The sequence below is a fragment of the Cuculus canorus genome, chromosome 2, assembly GCF_017976375.1.
Source record: "Cuculus canorus isolate bCucCan1 chromosome 2, bCucCan1.pri, whole genome shotgun sequence".
Lineage (NCBI taxonomy): Eukaryota > Metazoa > Chordata > Aves > Cuculiformes > Cuculidae > Cuculus > Cuculus canorus.
In genome coordinates this window covers 100,833,579-100,854,914 of record NC_071402.1, presented here as the reverse complement: position 1 = coordinate 100,854,914, position 21,336 = coordinate 100,833,579, and the positions used below count along the sequence as shown (strand labels likewise).

The following is a 21,336-nucleotide window of genomic DNA, read 5'->3' as shown; positions in this document are numbered from 1 at the left end:
AGAATATCCTGGCATACATCCCTCTGTTGTTCCGGTGAGCTCAGGAGGCCCTGAGCAGTCCACTATTTATAGAGCAAGATGATTGACTTACAGTCATAGTGGCATACCAGCAAGATGTCTGGGTCATTGTTCCAGACAATCCTTGGCAAGCGTGTTGCCATCTGTCCTCCAAAGCCCTCTGTTAGGCAGATGCAGCCACCACAACCCGCTACTGGTAGTTATAGCTTAAGTGTCTAGGGGGTGAGCACACCACCACACCATTACAACGAGAACCTGCATTAGCAAAGCTCACTCCTTCATATGGTTGTAATCAGGGGGTGAAAACAGAAGTTTTCCATGGATTTTTAAAGCTGCCTCCCTAGCCCCCAAGGTATATGAGAAAATTCTGGAGAGATGCAATATACCCTTTTCCCAGTGGCCAGAACTGCAGTGTAATAGGCAGTTCATTCGGTGAAATGACCTCACAGGTATTTTCCTCCTGCCCCTCAAAGTAGTATTTATATAAGCTAGAAAAACCACTTAATTCTGTGTTATTTAAAAGACCAACAAGAACACAATGGTGTTTGCTTCTTTTATTATGAAAGATAGAAAAAACACGGAGTGTAATGAAACTATAATTAGAAACTTTTTTGAACCAACTTTCTATTTACATACACAAAATTCCCCAAATGGAATAATATAAAATGTGAGACACATTTTCAGAATATACCTTATGTACAAGCTCAAAGATTTAATATCTCTGTTACTCTATACATGATTTTTACAGAAAAAGTCAATTCCTACCTATCTGTCACAAGTATTTTAAATTAAGCTTATTAGACTATTCAAGTAAAATAAAGCAGAATATGGGAACAGTTCTGCTGTCTGAATGGTTACTTTTTAAATATAGTACAAAATAACAGAGACAGGTTTTCAGCCAGGCTTATATCTTATGTTTTGTCAAATAGTCCATGTTCCATATTTATGGAAGTAAACTAAGGGAAACTACTAATAATTTTTATTGACATCAAACCAGAAATATCTCAAGAGTCAAAGATGTACTGGTTTTCAGATCACTCAGCAGGAAAAGCAAGTAGTTTTATTTATTTTTTTAACTCTTCCCTCAAACAGAAAAGCCAAATAAAATACTTGAGCTTGCTTTGTGTGATCCAATATTCTGTTAATAAAAACAATAGAAAAGGACACACTTTTTATTGTTTTTAAGTGGAACCAACTCTGCTAAGTAAAGTAAGGCACTTCTTCCTTTAGATCAGTCCACTTCCCTAGATTTTAATTTAGCTCCATTTTACACAGAGAAGTGATTTCAGCTATGCCACTTATGACAGCAAAAGGGAGGTCGTTAAGAACAGTTGCTCTCCAAGCATGGATGGCCTGAACAATACCTTCTGGATTGCTTGAACCCAAGTCACACAGAGAATATATGGCTGCCAGCTGCACACCCCAGGAAACACCTGCAAAAAGTTAACAGAAATCAGCTTATAGAATATTTGACATGCTTTAATGGCTTTTTTGAAACCTGAATCTAAAGGAACTATTAGTTCAAGAACTGTAATTTAAACACATCAACATTCGGTATCCCTAAAACCAGAAAGCAGCAAAGTGACAACCTGCACACAAATTCCATAACATCTCATTTCATAGTAGCACTTCCCAGTTTTCTGAATTCAGCAGGCTTTCAGTATGCAAAGGGCATAAAAGGTTTGAGCATCTAGCAATTTTACTCCAGTTAAGGGTGATCAGACTTCTATGAAAAAAGGTTTACACAGAGCCTGAAACAGACACAGACATATATTACTACTTACTTGGAAGAACCTGAGATTGCAAAGAAGACAAGCTACACAAGTAGTTTAAAGTATCTCCTTCACATTACCCAATGCTTCACTGCAAAATGTACTAAACATCCAGGACAACTTAGCAATATAGACCTCTGCTGCCCTAATTGCCTTGCTTTGCCTCGGGAATTTGACAATCGTGCAACCCTTTCCCAATACAGCAATCTAGCTAGTAGCAAGCTTCAGCATGAGCTGCTCAGGTAACAAGTTAGCTATTACTGCTCAGGTTAAGATCACTCTTTAAGTTCTCACAGGCAGCTGATACACTGTTACATGAAGCAGTGTTAATGCCAAGGTGGCTAAAACTACCTCAGAGTCGTTCTCTGTCTCAAACATAAAGAGATACACATTCTTCATTAACTTTGCTAGAGAAAAAGACTCAAATTGAAAACTGTTCCTACCTCACAGACTAACAGAAAACTGTGCAAGCAGGCTGTTTTGGCATGTCTCTCTCAATTTGTGTGTGTTATTTTTACATTGGCAAAACTTCAAATTGCAGATATTACACTAAAGTTCCTCTAAATAAACATTACCTTCCTCTTTTGCATGCTGTACAAAAAGTCCAATTATAGAACTAATGTTCTTCACTGCAACAAGATACCCTTCCTTCAAACCTATTTGGCCCAGTCGACCTGAAAGCAAAAAAGGTTACACATTTAGACAGTCAACTTCCTAATTTTTAGAATTACTAGTTGTCTATTGAAGTATCAACAGAAAATGCAAATTTCAATTGCAAGATTTAGTCACTCTTGTTACCATACTGACTTGGGAAAAACCCTTGTCCTATTACTTTTGTGACTAAAGACAGCAAGCCATTTTTAATCAGATTGATCCAACCTCCTGCAGGCTTACAATTTTAAGTGTAAAACTCACAACGAATGCAGTTTCTGTTTAACAAACAATATTATATAACCTACATATTGAAAATATCTATTGAAACTCGAAGTTTACATTTCAGGAAGAGGTACTATGTTGCATACAAAACCTTATTTTATACACTTTGCTCTAAAGCACATATAGCTACACATCTAACGATATAATTCTAAATACATAAAATATGTTGGTATTTGTTATTGTGAAATCAGAGTAATCTCTCTCTCAACTGAAGTACATGCTTTCCACAGGCTGACAAACAGAAAATATCTGCATAAGATTGTAAGACTTTGGCTTTTAGGGTAAAAATTTTTGTAACAATTGAAAAAAATTAAGATTAAAAAAATATGCAAAAATACTTTAATTCACTTTCCAGGCAGGCTGATGCTTTCAAAGGACATACACAAAGCAAAAGTTCAACTGAGAATTTAGATTACTTACCAATTAGCCTGAGTGTCAATGCTATAACACTATCAGGAACGGACTGAGCAGTTTCATGCCCCTTTCTCTTCTTTACCCACTTATCCATAGAAGGCCAAAGCACTTTGCTGTGAAAGACAAATGAATTTGAAAATCTGACATGGCATGAACAGGTGGTAAAATATTTACACAATAATGAACACAAATGGTTCTTCTGTTTACTATGCATTTTCATAGCCCTGCTTGCATATTTAATTCACCTTCTAGGGAAATTCATAGTATTCCAAGCATCCACAAATCTGAGTAATGTAAAGAAGGTTTTAAACCCAAACAATCAAAGCTAACTTTCTGGAGGCATAATTCCTGTTCAGAATAGTACTCGTGTTCATCTTTCATTCATTTCCCTGCACCATTCTGCATGTCTACCTAAAATCAAGTATTGCACTGACTTCATAGACACATACCAAGTCACATTACTATCAAATGTCATGTTGAGGTGTTATGCAGGATTCTTATATGACTGAAAATTCAGCTTGCATGTTACAAGTAGGATCTGATGCTTGTTTTTAAACCTGAAAGGAGCCAAGATATGACTTTTTCATAGAATCATAGAATGGTTTGAGTTGGAAGGGACCTTAAAGTTCACCAACTTCTAACCCAACTGCCATGGGAAGGGACACCTCCCACTAGACCAGGCTGCTCCTGGCCTTGAACACTTCCAGGGAAGAGGCATCCACAACTTCCCTGAGCAACCTGTTTCAGTGTCTTACCACCCTCATGATGAAGAATTTCTTCCTAGTGCCTAATCTAAATCTGCCCCCCTTTAATTTAAAGCCATTCCCCCTCATCCTATCACAGCATGCCCTTGTAAAATGTCCCTTCACGGCTTTCTTGTAGGCCCCCATTATGTACTGGAAGGTTGCTATAAGGTCTGCCTGCAGCCTTCTCTTCTCCAGGCTCAGATGCTATTAGACTTAGTTACCTATTACCAACACAACTCCACACAGACAAACTCTGTATGGCTTTAGTTAAAATGGCATATTGAAATTACTTTGTATTAATTTTAAAAGTATTTCACTAGCACCAATTTCTTTACTATTTGAAAGCATGGAACTTGTATAAAAGACTTGATGATGATTGTAAGTTATTTGCATTTACTTTATACTCAATGATTACGCTGTGTCACAGTTAAACAAATGCCATATTTTTTTGAGACTCTACTAAGTTATGTAACCTTACATAACTTAACTGGTCATTAAGACCAGTGTAGGTATCAAAGATTAGGATAGGTTCCAAAATGAAGTCTTTCAAACCAAGTTAAGTATGGTAGCAGTTCATACACTGGATTACAGGGTTCAAAGAAAATTTAAGACATTGAATCTAAGTATTATAATGATTTTAGTATTCAAATGAGACTGAAATCATGATAGTATACTAGTGAGTATGATTGCATTTCAATTTCAGCACTGAAGGAGTTCTATTTACACATCAAAAGTTCCATCATTTTCTAGTGATAAGGAGGGAAATTCAAGTTTGCAGAAGACAATCAATCATTTTCCTTCATTGACAAAAAATTCATCTCTGAATCTTTCACAGTTGTCCACATATAACTATTTTAAAAGTAATTATTTATTAGAATGGTTCAAACAGGGTTAATTTCTTGGACCAATACCATACATTTCCTCATTGATCACTTATTCTATCTTAAAATAAGGCACACAAACACAGTAGTCTAGGTCTCATCTGGTTAAAATGCCCTCATATCTATCTATATAATGTTTTATTATGTTGAAAGATAAGTCATAACGTCTCAAATTTGGAGAAAAACAACACCAAAGCAAACCACAAAAAACCCACACAGGGAAACATTTGAAAGAACTGTTTGGCACAATACCTTATAACATTGTCATGTGTCCAATCCCACTTTAGGTGACAGCAGAGAAGATCAACAGCAAATATGTACTGCCAAGCATCTTCACTCAGATCTTCTCCATAATGCTCACTCAGTTGAAATTCTACTTTTGGACATGATTGCATTTCTAACAGCAAGTTTGAGACCATAATACCAGCATCTAAAGAGGAACTCTGGAATTTTAGAAGGTGATTATTTAACACACTATGAGTTATGAACTCAGAACCAAATTCTTCACATATATTTAATTTTGACTGTCTACAGCATAAATTCAACTTTGGCTTGACTCAACGCAAACAAAAAGAGTATATAAATCAAAATCTTCAAGCATTCAGTATTTTTCTTGATGCTTTTACTAAAAAGAGAAATTGAAAACAAACCAACAAACCACAAACCCTATACCAACTCTTTTCTCTCCTACAGTTTGGGTATTTTTATTTCTCTCAATGAACCTTTATGATCAGAGTAGTGTTTCCCAATGCAAGATTAGAGTAATCCTGCTCACTTTCTAAGGTTTATTTTATGTTTAAATTATTTTCTGATGCTGAAATTTGTAACTGTTTATTGTTCATTAGGAGCTAATTTCCAAGCAAATAATCTCAATGATTGAGGTAGTAATAATTAAACATGTCAAGTGAAAAAATTCTGCTAATTAAATAGCCAGGACAAGCAAGGAAATTTAAAATCAAACATCATTTTAATATCTGCAGTATTAAGAAAAAAGTCTAGGCATAGCACATAAACACAGTGGATGCTCAGCATATCTTCTTGGTAAAAAAGCTGTGACTGGCAAGTTCTGCAATGATGGAATTCACTAACTTAGCATACTTTATTGAAGACCTAAATACCGATTCTACATTAGCTTTTCTTTCCTAAGTAGAATCATCTTCTTACAAGATTAGATGTATAATAAGACTGTCAACAACAATCCACTTCAAATTTGTCCCTTTGTTTCCACCTAATTAAAGCACATCTTACAGACAGGCTGTCATCTGCTACCATCAATACAGAAAATTCTGAGTTCCCTCTCCCCAGCTGAGCAGCTCTCGTGTTTCACAGAGATCCATAAAGAAATTAGGCAGTGTGAGTGCACAGAATTAATATTATCAGGAATGTTTACTGAGAAATACTTACGTGCATCTCTACTGGCGTGAGACTAAAAGCTGTAACCTAACAGAATGGAGAAAACAAATTCTTTGCTAGATAGGGATTGCAATACAACATAACTCTGAATACCAGAGCTTAATGCTACATCAACTGTAATTTAATCAAAAAAAAACCACATACAAATCCATGCCCTCTTAATTCACTTCACTGTAAACCTGATCTAAATCAGGAGGTTTATAAAGGCTGTGGTACCAGTTCCAATGGGACCAATGGGCTTTTTTTTTTTCCCTCATTCGGGGCTGGTCTGAGATCTTAAAAACAAAACCAAAAACTATCGTGCTTTTTCTAGTAGGTACAACACCTAAAGGCTACGCTGGCAGCAGTAAGTCTAGCTGCAGTCCCCAGGGCAGACATGGAGCAGCATGTTAATATAAGGAATCAGTGAGCTATGAATCAAGATGATTTTGTTTACTTGATATTTACAGAACTAAAGCACTTCCACTAAGCAAGCCTAGCATTAACATGGGTTTCTGAAACTACTGGGGTCCTGCACTTCAAGGAAACACACAAGCCTGTTATGCAAACTCCTTCTTCAGAAGCAAAGTATTTCTGGCTTTCCATCTGTGTGATGTAAATTGGCTCCTACTGATATCAAGTGTGTCCAAATTTTTCCTCTGCCAACATCCCTTTCAGTATGGTAACGAGTACCTGCTGAAAACTGTCAGAAATTACATTACTCATGCAAAGGCTCAAAGACTTGCAGTCAAATCTCAGAAGTCCTTAGGTCTTTAACACTGGTGATCTTTCTGCCATCACTGAAATTTTGTACTGATCACGCCAACTGCTTTTTTTGTGATGGGTATTACAGTCTACCTTACAGAGAGAAACTGAGTAAAAAGAGAGGCTCATCTTGAAACTATCTGTAATAACTACCTACCTATTACAGAGCACTACGAAAGACAGACAAGCCCAATACATGTTTAAAAACCCAACAAACCAAAAAAAAAAAAACCACCTTAAAGAACATCAAAGTCACAGTTCTATAGAAGGATAGAATTCCCTAGTCCAAGAACACTCCAGTCAAAGTTTAAAAACAATGTTTACTTTTAATGTTTATTATAGAGATTAGTATTTAATAGAGAAAAGAAGAAACGTATTGTGTTCTAGTAGGGTCTAGACAACCACAGGAAAAAGCCTGAAGAAGCATTAGTAGCGCAACTGCACAGACTCTATGGGAGATTTCACAGATTCTCACCCTTCATCTCAAGTAATCTGTTTGATTTGTTCAGACAGCAAAGTGATCAATGCAGACAAAAGCTGATACTGACAATGAAAGCAGACATCTTACCTGTTCCCAGTTGAGGTAAGCACTCAAACAGGCCAGCATCTCATTGCTTGCTCTATGCCTGACAAGTAATTGCATAGCTTCGTTAATTGCACCTTGGAAGACAAATATGTCAGACCATACATTTGTGATAAATAAAATCAATTTTTCTGAGTCTGGAAAGTCTAAGGACAAAAGGGAGAACAAAGTAAGTTTTTAACATTTAAAAACAAAAAAATAAATACTCAGGCATTAAAAGCTAGCACACTCTTCTGCAAGATAACTAGGAAAGAAGGCATAGAAGTTATGTAACAACTGCATCCCAGGGAGAGGGAGTCATACTAACACACCTCAGTCCTGAGATTAAATAAGGAAAAAAGACACCCCCCCCCAAAAAAGTCAATCCTCTTAAGCCACCTCTTCCACTGTAATTTCACTTTTTTTTTTTTAAGGGGGTGAGAAGCATACTACTCATATAACTGAAGAAACCTCATTGATTAAATTTATTCAGAGCAAGTATCCGACAACTGTATATCCAGAGCTTTACAAGTAAGAGGACAGAGTTCCAGGCCATCAAAGGGAAGTTAACAGACCCTTCTGAACACCAAAGTAGAGATCTTCAAGGCAAAGTATTAAGATAAAACATGAGTGTGTAGACTGCAAGTGATACAAAGTATAATAGAATAAACAAGAAGTAGATATCACTGTCATGCATGAAACGTAATAGTGCAAAACATGTACCTGAAACACTACTATCACTGTAAAAAGCTATAAAAATCCAATGAAAACTGTAAAGCTGAATGTATCATCTATCTCCAGTTCAGCGTAACTTCTACATTTTTAGAAAGTTCTCAAGAACTAGAGAGCATAGGAAAATATGACAAATCAAGAAGCTTTACTGAATTCACTGAGCATAAAGAATTTACAGAATTCCATCAAGTGTCTTGGATGGTCTTTCCCTACACTCTGAAGACCCCCATCACATAGGAATGAACTTTTTTGTCAGAACACCAACTGTTGCTATACTAGAATTATCTGCATGCTGCAACTTGAATTGCCTACCCATGCATTTGGAACACTTACAAGACTCACTCAGTGATGAGCAAGAGTTAGAGGGACATAAAAAGAACATCAAAAAGAAAGAGGAACAGAGCAGGGTTAAAAGGAAAACGAACCAAATAAAGGTATCATGTAATTTCCAGCATTTTAAGGCAGATTACCTGAAAAGAGAACAGAACAAAAAAGGATGGACAAGAACTCGAGAGAACAGATTACGTGAACCTAATGAGCACTGAATGTTCATAGTGAATTTGTCAATTGTCTAGCTGGCACATAGCTCACACTTGTGTTGCCATGACTCTGATGGGAAGTAATGTGTGAAACTACACAAAAGAGAAAACCCTGAAATGAATGCATTGTAATCAAATAAAAATAAACAAAAGAAAAAAAACCCTCACACCAACCTTTAACGTGTTTACAGTTGTTCACACTTAAAAGATAACAATAAAACCTCAGAACAATCACAATGGGAATTTATGCAATTCAAGATATAGAAAAGGAAAACATTCAACAAAACCCTACATGTTGCTACAGAAGTTTGGACCTTATGCAGGAAAAAGAAAGGGAAAAAAAGAGGAATTTTTAACATTTGCAAGAGCCTGCAAAATGACAAAATATCAAGGTACCACAAAATAAAAATACTCCAACTCAACAGAAAGACAATGAAGAACAATGAAGAACAAAATAAAAAAACTTCCTAATAACATTAAAAAATCTTAAAGGACAGACATATTATATGGAAGATAACAACTAAAAGAAGCAAACAAAAGTTGTAGAATCTTCCTCCTCAGTGCTGTCAAATATTATGTTATTTTAATTTGAAACACAGATGCCAGTATACTGTTTTAAGCCCTGGATGACTCAGTATTTTCAAACTAACTGAAGTCCTTCCAGAACTAAGACAGACTCCTAATAGTACAGTGATGGTATGTATGTATTACCTTTATTACTGGGAACAGAAGGAAGAGAGAGAAAGGGAACCGAAATAAAAAAAAAACCTCTCAACCAAGTGAGACTTTGGATATACTGGGAAATAATAAAACTTTAAGGAGGACATGTTGTACAAGTGCATTGGGTTTGATTCAGGTATTGTCCAACTCCTGACACTATTTAAGCCAATACATGTTTTTAAATCACACTTGCTTTATGAATCAGTGCTTACTCAAAATAAGAAATTACTCATAACCAAAAGACACACAATCCCCTGGAATCACATTATCATTTTGGAGATGGTGGAGCACAAATGAAAGCACAGAGGAGCCTAAATGAAATATTTCTTTGGAGAAACAAACAGACTACTAAGAGCCCAGATCATATTTAAGATACAAGACCACTAATCCATACTATACCTTCTTTAAGTAAGCTATAGCAGAAAAGGCGGGCTCTTTCCAAATCTCCCAATTGTCGACAAATTCCTGTATAGACGCGACACAGAGCCTGACTGAAATTGTAATTTGTGGCCGTTTTCTGAGCCTTGAGTTTACTGAGAATAACATGCAGCAAGGACTCTGCTAAATGCTATAAGGCACAAAAAACGGTAAGACTATTATATATTTGAGAATATTTGATAACGTTATAGTAGTTTGACAAGCAAAAAGAACTTATTTGCATACATATAAAAATGCAGGGATAACCAGTGAAAGAAAAAAACAATGAGGAGCAACTTACCTGAACAAACATGCCTTAAACAAATGCAGAACAGGATTACTATTCTTTAAATATAAATTGTTTAGTTATGTAATTAAAAACTATTAAACAAACATAAAGAGAGGATAATGACAGGTAGAGGAACCCAAATAACCTAAGCAGAGCAAATGGAGCGCCCTGACTTGGCTACTCCTAGAGTTGCCACAGGAAGACACAAAGACCATTGTCCAAGTGTGAGATTTACTAGATTAGTCAACAGCTGAGCCTCTCCTCAGATCACCTTACACACTGCAGGTAAGGAGGGGGTATTACTGTTTATATGTTAACATGGGACTCAACATGAGAAGCAAGAAAGCAGACATTTAGACTGTGCAAGACAATATAGTAATAAGACGGTTAGAGGGAGGGCTAAAAGCAGGGAGTAGAACAAGAGGCTTAGGAGCCCAGTAATGGAGAGACCACAGGTTCAGACTGGGTACCTGCAGACACTAGGGAGTCTGAGTGTTGGCTTTATTAGGAACCAGAAGGTTCAAGGAAGCTACTTGAAAGACCAGGGGTATGCAGGTGAGACCACAGGTGTGGGGACCAGCTACTGGAGGGATGTGTGCCCACTTCTGTGTCTGTAAGTCTGTCAGTTCACGAGACAAGTGTGGAGAACAAGAGTCAGCTGCTGGATATACTGAGTGTTTAATGTTAGCTACTGGAAAGATCCATACTATCTGTATATATATGTATGTGTTCTCCCCTACCAGGCTTTCACTCTTATCAGCTAGAGAAGGGAACAAGACTAAGTGCGTATTGTGCACATGTGTGCCTATTAGGAATACGTACTTGGCCTTGCTACTGGTTGGACCTGGAAACTTAAAGCTGCTGCAGCCTTGCTTCTATGAAGTTACCAGATTTGGCAACTCCTAACAAGGGTGACCTAAGAACTTGGTTGCAGCTTCTGTGGAGAACTTAATTACGGTCAAGAACTGGAACAGGACAAAATGCTGCCATGCATCAGTTCGTGAACTGATCTGCCTCAGGCTATAAATTATCTATGAGAAAGATAGCCATTAAAGTGAATTTTTTCAATACTAATGCTAAGAAAGTTCTGAGAAACAAAATAATGAAAGATATTTCCAGTAAAAATAATTTGAACTACCTGATGTAGAATAAAAAAAGTAAACATGGAATGAAAGGATATGTCACTATTGTATATACACTGCAGTTCATCTTAGTTAATTGAAAAAGATAAAAGGTAATTGAACCTCACACTTCTAGAGGAACTCCTCCTACAATTGTTATTACATACTATCCACTACAAAAAATGCTGCAAAAATAAAGCGGTTCACACATATATCAGGAAAGCAAACATTTACAAATGCAATTCTGCATCTTGGACAACAGTGAACAGCAATTTCTTATGAAGTTCTATATTTGCTGAAGTTATAAAAGTTTATATGTCTGAAAACCTTTTGATACTACATTTTGGCCCTGCAAACTGCCTGAACAATTGAGAATTCAAGTACCACATATTTAAGATCTTTTCATTTGTAGAAAGTCATTATCAAAACACAAAATTAAAGGTTGTACTACTTACCTTGTTTTTTATAGCAAATTCATAGACAACTTCTTTCTCCTCATCTCTCATTATGGGAATCTCTGAGATATTGCCGACATACACATGACCTTTAATAACTGGTAACAAGTCAAAACAGGATTCAGCAATTTTCTTCAATGCCAAAAAAACCTTCTGGCAGTCAGGATCAATGACCTTCTTTACAGGTGATGATACCTCTAAACTGGAACTCTGAGCTGACTCACTAGTTTCACAGCTTTTCTCAGGGAAAACTTCCTGCATTTCAGAGATTGTATTTTTAGTGTTTCTGATAGCAACAGTATCATTGGACTCTAGCTTTGGTGGTTCACTGTCTAACCTCAATCTCTTTGCACCTCTTGGCATAGATATTGGCAACAGTGTCCGTTTTTCAAGGTGATTTGATGAACTTGAAAACAATTGCTGATTTTGCACATCTTTTTCTTGATCTTTGCTACTATCAGATTTCAAATTGCTCCCAGTTTTAACAAAAGCAGTTGATGTAGATGCAATTGCTTTGAACCCACCTATTCGAGCCAGAGGTCCTGGCAAACCTTGGCTGTCTGTAAAAGCACAACAGTTAAGTTGAATATTGCCTTTCAGAATGTTCAGTGTCCTTGCCCTTGCAGATAGTTCTGGATACATAGTGTCCAGTATCTTCACAGAGTTCTCTTGAGAAGGACCTGGAGCAGCAGTATCAGCAGCAAACAGAGGAAATCTTCCTGGTACGGGAAGGGCATGCTTTGGAATGGAAGTACAAAATTTCAAAGGTGAGGAGTGAGTCCTTCTACCTACGGCCATTTCTGAGGGTGATGGGGGAGAAAATAAAAGGGCAGATTTTACTGTTGGAGTATCTGCTAATGGAGACATGAGAGGAGGAACAGGACTTTCACATAGTGGGGATATCAGGTCATTGAGAGGGGAAAGCAAAGACGATTGACCAGTAGAAGACATTACTGGGGACACAGTACGTGCAACTTTTGGAGGAGTAGCAATCAAAGGCTGTAGCAAGGGGGGCAGAGGAACACCCATCTCTTGCCTAATTTTATTGATAGTCTCGGAGGAGCATTTTGTTGGCATAGAAGTATCAGCATTTGCAAGAACTGGCCGAGTTAGTTTAATTTTGAGAGTCTTTGTCTTTCTTTTACCTTGAATTAACCTCTTTGATAGCTTAGCATGCATTATTTGGGCAGCATTCTTGGCTGAAACTGTCAAAATTTCAGATGGTTCTTGCTCTTTGCACTTCAATATATTGTTTTTCTTGAGAGCAACATCCACAGAAGATTCTGATTCCAACATACATAGCTTTTCAAATACTGTTTTTTGTGGCTCAGAAGGCTGCCTAACTGCCTGACAATTGCACTCTGCATCAGACAGGTCTGGATGTTGAGGATACTTGACAAAATTTGTTTTTCTACTGCTATCATCAGTGTTGTTTTCTCCTATGTTGCAAGAAGTGCAAGGCTGATTACGATTATATTCTTCAAACACTGAGAGCTGCATATCAACAGCATGTAGTAGACTTTGCTCCACATTTGACTTACATATGTCAGCATGATTTTCTTGGAAGAAATTGCCAAATGCTAACATTCTTGTATTTAATTTACTGTTTTTGTCAGCCAGTTTGCATGTTTGTGAGAATCCAATTAACATCTGGCATAGTGGCAATCTATGCATCACAGGGCCTTCTTCTGAAGTCCCAGTTTTTAACAGATTTTCCTCACTATCATTCATGCCACCAACTCTGTCAGAATCAACCATGCATTCATTAGTACCCTCAGTATTTTTTGATGTTACTACTACACACTCTCGTTTCCAAGAGGCTACGTCTCTAGGATAACTCTCCCCAACCACACCTGACAACTCATTTGCAGTATCTGGAAAGGTGTTTGTTTCACAGTGTGTATTTGTCTCCATCATAATGTCTGTGTGTAGATGACTAACTGTCAAGGCATTTCCTGGGTGCACTGTTGAATGAAGTTCACACACTTGGCAATCAGTACCAGCAATTGCATCAGTTTTCAGAGCACCGACTGCAATTCTCCTGGAAGCTCCCAGTTCCTTTCTGAACATGGGAGCACGTTCAGAACATTTCACATATCTAATTTTTTTTATAGAACTGTCTTTCTCTTCAGATTCATTGCTCTGCTCTGGCATATCAAAATCACTTCTAGACCTTTTTATAGCATTTTCCCCAGATGCCTCAAAACTGTTAAATTCTTTGCTTCCTATACCAGCTGTTAGTGAACCAGTTTTAGAAGGATCTGTTCTAACCTCCCACACAGGAGTCCTGCATCCTGATTTATGACAATCAAACTTTTGAAGACAAAACGTATTCTTATCACAAGATTTTGCATGCAGGATCTGTGATTTAACAGATGTCTGAGACTCTTTATCTACCGGCTGCTCCTTCTCATCTGGAATTTTCACTTCATTTTTATGTACGTATTCCCTCTCAGAGCCTATACTGTCTTTTCCAGCAGAAAGAATGTCAGCACCCTCTTCTAAGCTTTCTGAAGAACAGTTAAATGCACTACTTGTAACAGAATTTTTATGTCCTTGATTTTCCCATGTACAGCAAGACTCAGGCTTTTCTGTGAAATTAGATTCAACAAAACTGCCAACTTTCTGAAGACTGAAATTTAGATCAGGAGGCATTGTGGATTCCAAGCCAATTTCCACTTGCATAGAAGAATCAGTTTTTTCAGTATTTATACAGCCCACCTGCAAGTTCCTTTGACTGGAAAAAGCCAAGCTGCTATTAAATACAATTTCTGAAGTAGGCTGGCAGATTATCTCTGATATATTATTTTTCTTCACAACATTCTCTTCCCAGTTAAACGAGCTGGAACAAGTCTCAGTCACCAACACCTTGCTTTCTACTAATACAGATTCAGTGGTATCCACTCTTTCTAACAGCTCACTGCTTTCCTCTCCAAAATCTTCTGGATTAACTTTGAATTCAGTTTCCTGAGATTCAAACACTCCAAAGTTTTGATCTTTGGACAACCCACATTCTGATGTACTATACAGGTTTTCAGGTTGCTTTACTTTATCTTTTACATCTGTGAAATCTAACACAGAGGATTCACACTTAGCTACTTTGCTTTCTGCATCAATAGCACACCTCTTTGGTAGTGCACATATACTTTTCAAGTCTTCCTGGTGTGGTTTGCCTTTTAAATATCCCCCCTCCTTTTTATCTACCAATTTTCCATCTTCTGCATTATGGAGTAGCTCTGATGATTCAGCTATTTCTAGAACACTTTCTCTGCTAAATTTCATGGCTAGTTTAATAGCCTCAGGTCTTGTCATAGTTATGTCTTCAATTTTGAGCTGTCCATCATCTTTTAGAAAGGCTGACAAAACAGTTCCCTCCATACCTACATTTTTGTCTATGTCATCCATGGACAATGAATTTCTTATTCCTTCAATAGCAGATGCAGGTAAGTAGCATCTAGACACTTTAACAGTCTCTGGTTCACATTCACTGCCCACTTCATCTTGTATTGTTTGCACACATTCTTTCTCCAGTAACTCTTCACTGTCATGTTTTATTTCAGAGCACTGAGAGTGTGCAGAGATCTCAATTGCTCCAGTGTCTGCCTCAATCTCCATAATTATTCCCTCCCCTTCATGCTGTATCATTAGGTCTTTAGGGCACTCAACTCCACAAAAGGATTTTGAACTACTGAAATCAGACATAACATCTTCAGAGAGTTCTCTCTCATTATCTGCCTCTGAATAGTGTCCTTTCCTCTGTATTGCAGCTATTTCCTCTCTAATTATCACTTGTTTTATATTTTCCCCTAAATCACGTGCCATATTAGTTGCTTTGATTACATTTTTTGATTCGTTTTCAACCACTTTATTCTGTACCAACACATCAGATTTCTCCTCAGAATCTCCATTTTGAAGCCCGATGCCTTGCTCAGGTGGCAAATGAATAAAATTTTGAGGACCAGATACTACCCTAGAAGTTTCTCTCTCTTTTGATAATCCATCCCTTTCTGCTTTCATTAACTCACCATGCTTTTCATGTATACCCTCATAATCAACAGCCCTGATTACAAATACGTTCTCTGTTTGCTCTACCTCACTGCAATTTTCCATCCGATTCTGAGGCTTGAAACTGTATAACATAGTATCAGCTAAAGAACCTCCCTCTTCACTGCACATGTCTTCACTATCTCCTTTCTGTTCTTCGATAGCTTCCAATTCATGTGCTGCTGCTTCAGTTCGTTCTCTCTTCTCCGTTTCCATGTTCTCAGAAATCTCCACCAAACTATTTTTCTGATTTTCCATGTTTGTACTTAAAGTAGCGGCTTCAGCTTGCTTTCTTTCAGGATCTCTTTCCTCCTTACTTGATATCTTTGGATGAGTAAGAACATTCTTTTCATTCCAACTAGGGTTACATGAGATTTCTGCATCAAGATCACGCTCACACAATTTGCTCTGTCTCTTACACTCCTCATTGAGTTTGAATGCATTACAACCCTCATGTTGAACTAGGTCTTCTTGTAAAATATCCTCCACTGCAGAAGCACTACAATCAACTTCTTCATCACTGGAACCTGTGATTTCTCCAAACAATATGTCCTTTAATGAAAAATATAAAGTTAATATTCCAGTGCATGGTGTCAGTTTTAAGATCTATTTCTCTAAACAAATAACACTGGTGGCTCTGACATACAGTGCTTTTAAGAGACTAAGGCTGATCAACAGAATAGCATCCTTCTCCATCACTGTTCTTCTTAGCAAATAGAAAGTACTTGTATGAAAAGCCAGACACTACCTACTTGCATACTAAGATTACTGGAAAACAACAATTGAGTAGGATCTCCCTGACTTTCAAGCTGTGGAATTTTGCTATGAAAGCCACACTTTTACCCAACAGCAGTTGAGATTTTAAGTCTGCAACACTGCAAATAGAAATTAAGACAGCAGTTGAGGCATAGGTGACTTTGTCTGAAATAAACTTCTGAAAATTATGTTTTGCCCCTTTCCATAGGCAGTTGCTAGAAGGTAAAAATTATCCATGCAGATCTAAACACACAGAGACCATATCAGAGCATGAGTAAGTAATACTGATACTCAAGAAAATAAAAAAGCCCATGGATATAAAATAATTATTTTTGCAGTAATTATACAACCAAGTTAGTGCCAAGTCAGACACATCCTGAAACTCACCTGTGCAGTTAGTGGCGAAAGCTGTACTGGAGAAAGTAGAGCAGGGAGAGGCCTGGCCCAATTCAATATATCCATCACATTTCTACTGGGGCCCTTTTGCGCCTGATTGGAGAAGTGTGAACTGCTGTGTGCCCCGTCTGTCTGTATTATCACCTCTACAGTTTCATCCTCACCACCACGCAGACATTCTTCTGTAGTCTCAACACAGTCACCTCCAAAAGGCTCAGTACTTGCTTGAAGTTGCACGGCTGTTATAGAATTTTCCTTTCCAGCACCTTCTAGTGAAGAATACCAAGGTAGCATTTTGCCATCACGCTTCCTGATCTTTTGGTGGATTTGTACATTTTCTAAGCTACAAAAATACTACGACTTCCCCCCCCTTCCCATTTTTCTATACAGAGATAATACTTCACAGTAATAAGAATGCATTACCTTCTTTTCAAGTGATGTTTCCATTGACTAGTAATAAGAAGCACTTAATATCACTTTTAGAAATATTTTCCTTATAGAGATCAGGTATTGTTATTCACAAATAATCCATTTTCCATGACAAAGCTGTATGTATTTGCAAAGAGCTCACCCTCAAATCACTTTCTGACTTGGATCATGATCAGAAAAATTCAGAAGAGTGGTCTTCAAGAAGGGCTACACTGGGTAGGACTGAAGGTCCATACAGCTCAATGATTTATTTCAGTTTTAGTCCAGTAATTGATGTTCAGGAAAGCAGGATAAGCATGCAGTGACATTCCTCACTTAGCTGTATTCCTGTTTTATGATTTAATATGTATATGCTTTTGAAGTGTTTTTCACTTTCAATATTGAGTCTAATCATACAAGATTTTGTCTTTAATGATGTGACTCAGTTAAAGCTGAAACCTTAAAAAAAACACTTTTGTAGAAGTAAGGTTGCTCCCACAATGTACCTATGCACAAAGGAGTTTGAATCACTAAGACAATGAAAGCTACTGAGCAGTTAACAACCCTTCCAAGATAATGTCAACTATACTAGTTCTACACAGCTATTCTATCAGCAAGAAATCAATTCCAAATACTCTGTGTGATTGTTTGCACTGTACTTTTGGTTTGTTCCTTTTCATATTGCATTTTTTCACACAGTAACCCTCCTCTTATGCATGCAGTCAAAAAATTACTCGAGGAAAGACTAGTAGTAGAGACAAAGAATTTAAATATTGATTAAAATTGTGCTAGATACTTTTAACACTGAAAAGATGTCCCAGTTTCCTAAAATTTAAATTCTATGGTTTTATAAAAAGAAAACATGACCTCCAATAAAACAGTAGAAATCAACACTTGCCAAACACCAGTGTGCCACATGGAACTATTAGTTTTGTGGAAAAATAATTGCCATTTTTGTCATTGTAAATCTTAGTTTAGATTAAAACATTATTTAACTGTGTTCACGTAACAATTTTAAAGCACAAAACTTGCTCTACTTATTTATGTTAATGGTTTTGTTTTCAATGCTTTTTTTTTCTCAATATTACACTCTCAAATCAAAGATTGAAAAATTGCAAATTAGAACAATTTTGTTAGAGGAGTTCAAAGCGGGATGGAAGGCAGCAGAAACTGCTAGCAATATCAACAAAGCATTTGGCCAGGTGATTGTCAATAAATATACAGCTCAACATTGGTTCCAAATATTTTATGATGGAAACAAGGACCTTGAAGATAAGGAGGCTCATGGATGTCCTTCTGCAATAGATGCCAACCAAACGAGGGCCAGTATTGAAGTGGACCCACACAAAACAGCTTAAGAGGTTGCAGAAGAACTAAACGTTGACCATTCAACAGTGGTTTGAATAGTTGCACCAAACTGGAAAATCAAAGAAGGCTGACAAATAAGTACCACATGAGCTGAATGAAAATTAAGGAAATCATCATTCTGAAGTTTGCCCTGTGCTTCTATTGTGCAACAAAACCATTCATTTCTTGAACAAATTGCTAACACGTGCCAAAAAATGGATTCTATACAGCAACCACTGGTGTTCTTTGCAGTGGCTGGACCAACATGAAGCACCAAAACACTCCCCCAAACTAAAGCTGCATCAAAAGGTTATGGTCACCGCTTGGTGGTCGGCAAGTCAAAATATCCACTACAACTTCTTGAATTCTGGCAAAACCATCACAGCAGAGAAATACTGCCAATCAACAACACACACCAAGAACTGCAATGTTTACATCCAACACTAGTCAAAAAGGACCAATCCTCCATGACAGCACCCAAATGCAGGTCTTGCAAACGATTCTGCATAAGCTGCACAAACTGGGTTATGAAGCTCTACCTCACCCAGCTTACACACCAGACCTCTCTCCCACCTATAACCACATTTTCAAGCATCTCCGGCAAGTTCGTGCAAGAGAAGGTTTTCCACAACCAAGCAGCAGCTCAAAATGCCTTCAAAGAATTCATCAGTTCCAAGACTTCAGAATTCTATGCTACCAGAACAGACAGACTTGTTTCTTGTTGGCAAAAATGTGTAGAATATAATGGTTCTTATTTTGATTAATAGATTTTATTCTGAACTGAGATATACTGCCTTAAAGTTCATGGTTAAAAATGGCAATTATTTTCATACCAACCTAACAGAACCTATTCTGTAGCATTTGCAACTCTTCCAAATATTGTGTGATCTTGTTTACAGTGCCTACATTGTTGGACACAGAATCAGCAGTATTCAAGCAACAGATGAAGCTATTCTGTGTATATCCAAGTATAACCCCACATTATAAAGAACAGTACATGCACAAAATGGCTTGGAACAGAGGATGTATTGATTTCATTGGCACAACTTGCATTCTGTTGGAAAAATACAAAAGAACAGTGTGCTTCATAATTGCTGTCAATGTATACCCAGTACTAGATCTTGCAGAGATATTCCTGAAGCAGCATCAATGATTTGAAAATACTCATTTAGTTTAAAGGTGAAAATGACCTCTCAGAGATCTGTCTCCCAATAACCTTTAAGCACATTCTGACATGTTTGCTCTGCTAAAGGAGTTAGTAGGAAAATGGATCAAAACCGCTATTTCCAAGATCCACCTCAGTCACTTCACGTAGCAGCTCCATGTCAAAACCTCAACTGCTGCAATGGATTGGAGGAGAAGGAAGAAACAGTTCAGCTTGAACAGCCTGTCCACCTCATTTTCCCCAAAGACAAACAAGCTCTGACATCTCCCTTGGACAAAACAGCATCTTACAAGTTTTAAGACAATGCACTGTTTTATAAAGCTATTTACAAGCTATGGTCACATGGAGCTTTCAGGACATTCTCACCTTGTTGTGAAAAAACAAGATTAAAAAACAAGAGGGATCAACTAGAATGGCCTGTTATGGACAACTGCTTCATTTTTTGAAAGTACAGTAGTTTCCTTGAGAAGATGTTAGTAGGAAAGATGGGACAGGACTCCCGGAATCTAAAGTTCACCTTGTGGTGGATGGGAAGGGAATGACTCTAGAACCTGATAGCCCTGAAATCACCCATATTTCAAACTCTTCAGATTATCATACTTGTTCTTCGCATCTGATTGACCCTTGATCAAGAAATAAAATTCAGAATCTCAGGGGACATCTGTCTAGTTCAGTTTTGGAGCTGAAGCCACTGATCTGCTACATTAAACTTGTAGGAGTAAGGTTAATAAACTGGCTTATGACTCGGTCTTTATATTTTTGCATCTCTTAAGTAGATTCCACTGGAACACAATCTGAAACTAGATTCATTGGGATCTACACTTGTAGCAAATTTTCAGATTTAACAGGGTGGGGAGACATGAAAAGAGTTCACCTTCAAAGGCCTTAATAAGGCAGGGTGCTTTTCCCAGACAGTATCTCTACAGCCTAAGTTACAGAAAACCAAAGTAGGAGTATCATCAAACAATACACTTTGTTTCAATGTATCTTGAATATGAAAATTAAAGCACTGTTATCTATTATTATGCAGGTGGGTATGAATGAAGAAAATGGTGGCAACAGCTTCTCAAATTTTACAATCCAACTGTTACCACGTGTTTTATTTCTGACTAAAAAGAATGCTTACATCCCATAATTCACATTAAATACCACAGAGTTTATAATAATGTAATAATTAAGGTACAAACATGAGAGGTGAGTTTTGACTACTTAGAAATAGTCAAAGCAGCAGACAGCAAAAGAACTTGATTTCTCAATTGCAACAGCAGATTACAAAAGCTTTCAATTAGAAGAGCATTCCAGTTTATGTGGCTGTTCAAATTAATATTTGCAACTGTTTTCAGATATTCTAATCACACATATACTTGACTAAGCTATCACCAAGGAACATAAGTCTGTCAAAAAACTGTTAGGCAAACAGTACCCAATCTGGTGATAAGAGTAAATTAATGCATTTTCATG

At 37.2% G+C, this 21,336-nt stretch overlaps 1 protein-coding gene across 7 annotated transcripts in view; it reads right to left on the bottom strand.

The window, feature by feature from the left end:
* Positions 1-575: 575 nt before the first annotated feature.
* The window catches only part of ICE1 (interactor of little elongation complex ELL subunit 1), a 36,792-nt gene continuing 16,031 nt past the window's right edge, over positions 576-21,336 (bottom strand). The window contains exons 13-22 of one of the 7 annotated variants that reach the window (XM_054060736.1): positions 16,947-17,224; positions 15,852-16,355; positions 11,760-12,497; positions 9,877-10,045; positions 7,493-7,653; positions 6,172-6,207; positions 5,020-5,210; positions 3,147-3,253; positions 2,366-2,464; positions 582-1,451 (exon numbers count right to left, since the gene is read on the bottom strand). In XM_054060736.1, the coding sequence (XP_053916711.1) occupies positions 1,270-1,451; positions 2,366-2,464; positions 3,147-3,253; positions 5,020-5,210; positions 6,172-6,207; positions 7,493-7,653; positions 9,877-10,045; positions 11,760-12,497; positions 15,852-16,355; positions 16,947-17,224 (2,465 nt within the window). In that variant the 3' untranslated portion in view covers positions 582-1,269. Of the gene's footprint in view, positions 1,452-2,365; positions 2,465-3,146; positions 3,254-5,019; positions 5,211-6,171; positions 6,208-7,492; positions 7,654-9,876; positions 10,046-11,759; positions 16,356-16,946; positions 17,225-21,336 lie in introns of all 7 variants that reach the window. The other 6 variants (XM_054060734.1, XM_054060730.1, XM_054060731.1 and 3 more) reach the window with 6 other exon arrangements.